The sequence below is a fragment of the Punica granatum genome, chromosome 1, assembly GCF_007655135.1.
Source record: "Punica granatum isolate Tunisia-2019 chromosome 1, ASM765513v2, whole genome shotgun sequence".
Lineage (NCBI taxonomy): Eukaryota > Viridiplantae > Streptophyta > Magnoliopsida > Myrtales > Lythraceae > Punica > Punica granatum.
In genome coordinates this window covers 42,471,353-42,479,905 of record NC_045127.1, presented here as the reverse complement: position 1 = coordinate 42,479,905, position 8,553 = coordinate 42,471,353, and the positions used below count along the sequence as shown (strand labels likewise).

Genomic DNA, 8,553 nt, shown 5'->3' with positions numbered 1-8,553 from the left:
TAAAACTTTTCTGAGGGGTTAAAGGATTTCACAAGTCTATTAAAGGATCGATGAATGCATGAATTTCTATTTTCCGAGGTGGGGCTCCCACAATTTTCCAATGGTAGTTGAGCAATATATCTGTCCGTTCCGCTCTTCCCTGAACCACCCACCATAAATTCATTCCACCCTCCACCTATATTATACACATCACGACCCCCGGCTTCTCAATTTCTTCCAATTATCATCATTATTAATTAATATATATATTTTTTAATCAGATCACGAGATGCATTCAACTTATTATTTGTAACAAATTCTATTCACGTATGAACTATCTAGCTACCCACATAGTACTTTCAATTCGTTTCCGATCTCTGCACTGCACTTAAAAGTATCAATGCATTGACAGCACATTTTAATAGCCGTGCAATATAATGTGTTTTTTAAAATCACATTACCAAAAAGCCAAAAAAAAAAAAGGAATAGGGGCTTTTGTGGGTTACCTTCCCTCCCCTCCTCCACCAATTTCTTAAGGGCTTCAAGAGGACTTCTCATGTCTCTCTATAAAGAGTATAGAGAGAGCATTCCTCATTTATTGAGCTTGGAATCATTATTCACTTTCAATTAAAACTTTTCTTTGTAAGGAGAAGATTAGCTCACCTCCTTTGATCCGTATAGTTTCTACTTTTGCAACATATATTGCCATATATAGCTTACTCTCCCTACCTTCTCCTCTCATAGAACAAGGTGAACCAAGGCTTTTGTTAATACATACGTATATGGAGCCTATAGAGATGGACAAGGAGAGGCTGACTGCAGAGATGGCATTCAAGGACGAGTCCTCCGCCGTCATAAAGATCCGACGAGGCCTCCCCGACTTCCTGCAGTCCGTGAAGCTCAAGTACGTGAAGCTCGGGTACGGCTACTCCTGCAGCCCCCGGTCGGCCATGGTTTTCAGGTTCCTCGTGGCGCTTGCTTTTGCTGCCGCAACCATGTTTTACCTCACCCGGATTCAGCTGGACCGGATCCCACAGTTATGGACCGGACAGACAGTTCAGCTGGAGAGCATCCATGCGGCGACGAGGCTCGCCGGCTCAGCCATTTTGGTGTTGGTGTTTCGGTTGTACTGGTCGAAGAGGTCCCGGCCGGTTTACCTGGTGGACTTCGCATGCTACCAGCCAGAGGACGAAAGGAAGTTGTCAGTGGAGTCGTTCCTGAAGATGTCCGAGGACAGCGGCGAGTTCGAGAATGAGACCCTCCATTTCCAGAGGCGGATCTCGTGTCGGTCTGGCCTCGGGGACAATACGTACTTTCCCAGGGGCATCACGTCCAACCCTCCAAACCTGTGCATGAAGGAAGCCCGGGCAGAGGCGGAGGCAGTCATGTTTGGCGCACTCGACACACTATTTGAGAAGACCGGGGTGAGGCCAAGGGACGTGGACATCCTGATAGTGAACTGCAGCCTGTTCAACCCGACGCCATCCCTCACGTCGATGATCGTGAACCACTACAAGCTGAGGAGCGACATCAAGAGCTACAACCTCGGAGGGATGGGGTGCAGTGCGGGGCTCATATCTGTCGACATGGCAAAAAACCTCCTGAAGGCAAACCCGAACTCGCGCGCGGTCGTGGTGAGCACCGAGAACATCACCCTCAACTGGTACTTTGGGAACGACAGGTCGATGCTCCTGTGCAACTGCATCTTCCGCATGGGGGGAGCTGCAGTGCTGCTCTCCAACAGGCCCGGGGACAGGGCTCGGTCCAAGTACGAGTTGCTGCACACCGTGCGAACCCACCGGGGGGCAGCCGACAACTGCTACAAGTGTGTGTACCAGCGGGAGGATGACAAGGGCACGGTCGGTGTGTCCCTAGCGAGGGAACTCATGGAGGTGGCAGGGGACGCGCTAAAGACCAACATAACAACACTGGGCCCGCTGGTGCTGCCGTTGTCGGAGCAGCTCAAGTTCTTCATGACGTACCTGAGGAGGAAGGCAGCCATGATGATGGGCGCGGGGAAGGTCAAGCCCTACATACCGGACTTCACAAAGGCGTTCGAGCACTTCTGCATACACGCGGGTGGGAGGGCGGTGCTCGATGAGCTCCAGCAGAACCTGAGTCTGAGCGACTGGCACATGGAGCCTTCCCGCATGACCCTCCACAGATTCGGGAACACATCCAGCAGCTCCCTATGGTACGAGCTCGCCTACACCGAGGCCAAAGGACGCGTTTCACGTCGGGGCCACCGCGTCTGGCAGATCGCCTTCGGATCCGGATTCAAATGCAACAGTGCAGTCTGGAGGGCCCTACGGCCGATTAATCAGTCCGATTGCGGGCCCAACCCATGGCTCGACTCCCTCCATAGGTACCCCGTTAATGTCAAGTATCCGTAGGCAATAAATATATAGCCAGTCCCCATGGAGCGTTGGATATAGACAACTTGGGATTTGGCTTCTGTAAGGTCAAAGTTCCCATGTAAAAGTATTGTCAAAGCCTCAAGAAATACGTTGTTGATGAGAACAAGATGATGTTGTTTGTTGTCGACGATAAAAATTTATTGTGGACGGCAATCTGGATCACATGGGAACCCCAACTGATGAGGAGCTTTTTCTCTCTTCATTCATTTATTTACAGTATCATCAACTGTACTTTTTGATGGGTTCTGCCATTTCTTTTCCCCAATTTTCTTTAGCTATATATGTATGTATGTACGTACGTACATACGTATGTATATGCATGCTCAAATGAACGAATGGTTTCTCTCGCTGATTATTACCCTTAAATTGTAAGTTTTCCTTTTCGATATGTACAATGGTAGATGAAAGTCCAACGGAGACTTTACATAAAGGAATCGCTTGAACAAACTATTATTGGTAATTGCAACTTTTTTTCGGTCATAAAAAAGATTTATGAGCCTAATACAAAGAAAATAAAGAGAAATAAATGGGTACATAAGTCTCATTATCATTAGTGAGGATTGAATCGAAAACCTCTTGATTTCAAGTCGGCGTCTTGTGTCACTGCACCAAGATCTCTTCCTCGATATTACGAGTTTTTCAACTCAAAGATCGTTTGCAAATATAATTAAGACATGCAATAAACATGTGAATATATAGTTGTGTGTGTATTATGGCTCTGAGGGCTCATTAATGATGAATTTATGATTGTTATAGTTAGTGATAATTATGAGCTCGATGGGACACTGCAAATTGAGTCTTGCCAGTGCAAGTTGATCACTGCCGGCCAGAAAATGCAAAAATCAATTTGACCACGCTTACAGGGAAAAGGATCTGTTTCAGCCAGTTCAGTGTCATAAGAACACACGATGGAGTATGCGTCGCGAAGTCATGTCCGGAAATTTAACCCTTGAAACGGATTCGTATATTAGGCATGATAAAATCATTATAGATTGCATTAATGGGTGAACCAACAGTTTTGGGGGTACACCGATGCCCTTCGAAATATATCTTATCATATCATCGTAACAAAGTATAATTTGTATAGATTTTTTTTTTGTAGTTAAATTTGTATGGATTTAGCTCCTCCTACGATGTTAGCTAACTTGTTCTCGTCGAAGATTTCTTTCTTATCTAACCGCTAAGTCCCTGATGCCTCGGGCATTATTTGTTTGGTGCAATTAGTTGGCCACCTTCAACAAAAGCACATAAAACTTCAGGACGATGAATAGTATAGCATTGAGAGAACGTAACCTAATTAATTGGACTGCCTTGAAACGTATTTGTAATGTCTAAATTATACGAAATTACATCGACGTCAAGCAAGTTACAAATATTATATGTGTACCTTTACGCATTCTCTCAATCTGTTGAGGCGTACCCACTGATAAATTATCTTAGTGAGACTGACAAATGATATGAGAGCATTTTAAGTCAAAATATCTGCCAATTGAGAAGAAGCAGGAACATTGCGAAAAAGATCACCCACGATAATCGTCCTCCAACAAAATGATAAGTCCATAGTTATGTGTATATTGTGATCATGTTGAACCGGATTCATAGCGGGGTAAGTCGCGCTAACATTATCAAAACAAGCAGTAATCAGACTTGGTAAATGTCAACAAACGTCATGAATGAGTTGGGAGTCTATGCTATTGCATTCACTAGTGTACGATTTTCCGCTTTAATTGAAATGTCGGGCATTTGAAGCGCCAAGATGCCAGATTCGGTCCGATGAAAATGCCAAGTGTAAGTGTCGAGCTTCACCTTGTTGTTGAGATATCAAGCCCAATCGACATCAACGTATGCCATGAACTGAAGATCAGTGGACCGTTGAAGATGAAGGCCATGCAAAGACATTGCTGCAAAGATTCTGCAATATACCCTTGGCAACCTGTAGGTGAGCTGTGCGAGAATCATGCATGAAGTCATACGACTTAGAGCTTCCTTACGACATCTGCAGTCTAATCATACATAAATTTATGGCAAAAAACAACCTATGATGAGAATTACAGTTCGTACCGAGTTTTAAGCTTTCTGACTCTAAATTAATGGTGATTCTAGAGATAAATTTTTATGTGCATACGCTCCAGAGATGATAAGGAAGTTAGAGGTCTTTACAACACGCTCAAATTTTAAGAGATATTGCATAATAAATTTTTTTGATTTATGACCAAATCCAAATTTCGAAGTCATTTTGTGGAGATCATTTCTCATTGTCTCGAATTTCCTATTGATTCTAAACTTCATTAATTTGTACCATATGTTTGGAGTTGTCCTTTTTTATAGCAAAAAGAAGGGAGTTGAAATGACTTTTTCACCCTTATGTGGCCGGAAAAAAGTCTCCGACGGTACACGTTATTTTTCACTCATGTCCGGAGGCATCATGCAAAATTTTGAATATTGAGGGAAAAAATATGAAAAAAACTTAGAAATGCGTCAGTCCAAATCTGTCTGAATCAGTCGTATTTCCCTCTCACCAATGAACTATTTCTTTTGCTGGATAAATAGAAGGAGAAATCCTAGAAAAAAAAAAAAGGGAAATAGAAGAAGGAAAAAGAAAGAGATAAGCGAAGGCAGAAGGAAGCAAGCAAATGTGGGCGGTGGCGTCTCCGCCGCCGTTCATCCTCCCCGTCTCCGCCGCGCCTCGCCCAGCCCGAGGCTTCATCTTCGGCCGCAACTCAATCACCGCTAGCGCCAGACCCACCAACTCCGACTCAAACCCCAAATCCCCCGGCAATGAGATTGGCGGCTCAGATGTTCTATGGGCATTGCAGAGGGCCACTGCTGCGAAGAAAAGGAACCGGGCAAGGCCTAAGAAGAGGACGATGAGGGACGGCGAGGTCACGGACGAGGAGGAGGAGACTAGCATGGAGGTCAGGCCCATCTGCATCGATAGCGAGTGGGGCCCGCGGCTGAAGGATCTGGAGAACCGCCTGCAGCAGCTCTCCCGGCTCGTCTAATTCGGACGGCATGGAATTTGCCATACAAAATAGTTCGGATTTCCGGCTACCAATGAGGACCGAAATGGCCTCATATTTGTATCCTCTTACATGCATATGCAAGAAATGCTGTAACATTATAGTGTTTTTCGACCGTGCAACCGACGTAGTCTGCTTTGCCTGCTGATGGTAGCAAAATTGAATTGAAATCGGTCCCTCTTAATGAAATTCGAAATTATATGGTACTGCTAGTAAAGTTATTCAAGTGATTATGCAGCTAGAAAGTATAAGACTATGACCCGGACGTTGAAGAAGTTACATCTCAAAATAGAAGTAATCGCATGGCCAAAGAAGGGAATGGGAAGACGATGAGCCGCTATTCAATGTGTGGCTCAATGTCGGGCAAGATCCCGTGGTCGGGGATTATTAACTCGGCGCTACATTCTAGAAGAGGATTCACCAGTACTGCTTGGAGGTCGACCGCAAGCGCTTCTCCACGAAGAAGTCTAACGCGTTGAAGCAACAATTCCACAAAATTTGCACGACCGTTGTGGCCTTCTGTGAACTCTACGCGCAAGCTGATCGTCATAGAGCAAGCAGAGCAAACGATGATAATGTGCTAGAGATGACTCGTAATTTATACTACGAGACGTATACCGTAAAATTCAACATGGTGTTGCACTAGAATATTCTCCGCCATTAACCAAATTTTTTAAATCTTATCAATTTTTCCGGTGAAGGTTCGAAGCGGACAAAGACAAATGCTTCCGGTGAATACACAACCTCCTCCACTAGCGATGCGGATATTGACTCTCAAATGCGTCTAGAAGGTAGAGATGCGGCTAAGAGAAAAATTGCTAAAGCAAAATCATCTAAAGGGAATAAGGCAATTACTATCAAGTTTTGCGACACGGCAGACGCTGTGAAGTCTCTGGCTATTGGTATAGAGAGTCAATATACGGATTACATAAAATGAAGGAAAAAGAGTTCGAGATCAAGCAAGAAGAAGTTAAGGCATAGCACATAGAATCTGCCTCGAGACTCATGGCAACTGACATGAGCAATTATTTTCCAGAAATGCTTGCCATTCATAACAGGTTGTTAGAGAAAGCTCTTTCGAACATTTTTAATTAGTAATTATGCTTGTAATATTTCCGTTGTCTGGGTTCAGAGCCATCATTTATGTTTGTAATATTTACCTATCTAATTAAATTTAAATTTCACCATTTTATGCATTTTTGCCAATTGTTAAATAATTTACTTTTTAAAAAGTAACCATTAAAAAGTAGCTGTTGAAATCCTCTCTATAAAATTATTTCACTCTCATATGCACACTCACTCCCACCCTCTCGTCTCCCATTCATATCCCTTTGTGTCAAATTCATATCTTTCGAAACATGTCTGAAAACGCTAATGATCCCAACAATATATCCATGGATATGTTTGATTGGATGGGAGATGTGTTGAAACATGCTACGAATGAGCGCTACATTGACCTCCTAAAGAAGATGCAGCAGGCTACCTCTGGTAAAAGCTCTTTCTCTAGATCGGCAAAGGAAAACAATAGACAGGCATCGCGAAGCAGACGTAAACAGCTTATGCAGGATTACTTCTTTGATGAGCTCTGCCAAGATATTCCAACGACGATTTAGAATGAGGAAGCACATGTTCCTTCGAATTGTGGACGGTCTCTCAAGTGCTGATCCATATTTCCAACAAAGAAGAGATGCCGTAGGCTGAACAAGCCTATCCCCGCTACAAAAATGCACAACGACCATGTGTATGTTGGCTTATGAAGTAGGTTCCAACGCCATTGACGAATATCTTCAGCTAGCAAACAGCACCAAGAATAAATGCCTCTACAAGTTCGTTGAATGCGTCATCTAAGTTTTCAGCCCTCAATACTTGCGCTGGCCTAATGCAGAAGATGTTAAATGCCTACTACGGATTGAAGCGTCATACGGTTTCTCGGGCATGATGGGTAGCATCAACTGTGTGCATTGAGAGTGGAAAAATTGCCGAAAGGTATGGCGCAGTATGTATAGGGGTCCCCGTGGAGTTCCAACTTTAATATTTGAAGCGTGGTGGGACTTCACCTTTGAATATGGTATTCCTTTTTTGGCATGATTGGATCCAACAACGACTTCAACTTTTTAGACCGATTACCGGTTCTTGATGATGTGTTAGAAGGTCGTGCTCTCGAGGTAAATTACACTATCAATGACACCAACTATAGTTTGGGATATTATTAGACAGAAGGTATATATCCTGAATGGTCAACGTCGTGAAATCAATCCCTCAACCTCAATGAGAGAAGAGAAAGTTATTTGCCAAATATCAAAAAATGGTACGGAAGGACTCTAGAGTTCTTTTGGGGTTTCGCAAGCTTGATTTGCTATTATACATGGCCCATAAAGATTGTGGTCCGCGGAGAAGTTTGGAATGATCATGAGAACTTGCATCGTATTACATAATATGATTGTTGAGGATGAGAGGGACACATATAATGTCAACTTTGATCGTCGCTCGGTGAATGATGATTTGTGCTTGGAGTATGATAATCCCCCCACCGACGGCTTATCACAAATTCAGCGATAATAATAAAGATATGCTCCATATGAGGAATATGTCTGGAATCATATCCGGATTCGGGATAAAGTACATCATCAACAACTATAGGCAAATTTGGTGGAACATATTTGGCAATTTGAACATGCCCGTAATGTCAACTAAATTTATTTTCTCATTACTTGTGTATTTTTTTCATTGCTCGCATAATTATCTTTTCGCTACTCGTATATTTTTTTCCCATAATGTAATTTTCAAATTATTTTATGAACGTTATTAAGTATTCTTAATTAGTTATTATTGATTAGTATTAATTAATTAAATTTATTTATCAATAAAAATTATTAGTAATTAATTTTTTTAGTTATATTCATTGTATGTATATAAATAAGTGTGTGATCATTAAAGAGATTTGAAATCAGATTATGTGATTAAAATAATGAATCTCTTTTTTTCGTGAATTTATCTCTATTTGACATGACATTTACGTGGCAATATAGGACCTAATTTAGAGACTGAATTAGAGACTTAGGGATGGATATAGTCTAAGAAGAGACCTAAGTTTAGCTTCACTGTTTGAGTTGCAAAATAATCATAACAATTAAACA

At 42.5% G+C, this 8,553-nt stretch overlaps 2 protein-coding genes across 2 annotated transcripts; both read left to right on the top strand.

Moving 5' to 3' along the window:
* Positions 1 to 547: 547 nt before the first annotated feature.
* Positions 548 to 2,762, top strand: LOC116192390 (3-ketoacyl-CoA synthase 1-like). The gene has a single exon (XM_031520930.1). The coding sequence runs from the start codon at positions 762 to 764 to the stop codon at positions 2,370 to 2,372; it is 1,611 nt and encodes a 536-aa protein (XP_031376790.1). The 5' UTR covers positions 548 to 761; the 3' UTR covers positions 2,373 to 2,762.
* A 2,188-nt stretch (positions 2,763 to 4,950) lies between these two features.
* Positions 4,951 to 5,622, top strand: LOC116194299. The gene has a single exon (XM_031523082.1). It carries the CDS (start codon positions 5,030 to 5,032, stop codon positions 5,396 to 5,398), a length of 369 nt encoding a protein of 122 aa, XP_031378942.1. The 5' UTR covers positions 4,951 to 5,029; the 3' UTR covers positions 5,399 to 5,622.
* The last annotated feature ends 2,931 nt before the right edge of the window (positions 5,623 to 8,553 follow it).

Excerpts from the sequence above, each read along its gene's own strand:
- LOC116192390 (XM_031520930.1), top strand. The coding sequence starts at position 762 with ATGGAGCCTATAGAGATGGACAAGGAGAGGCTGACTGCAGAGATGGCA.
- LOC116194299 (XM_031523082.1), top strand. The coding sequence starts at position 5,030 with ATGTGGGCGGTGGCGTCTCCGCCGCCGTTCATCCTCCCCGTCTCCGCC.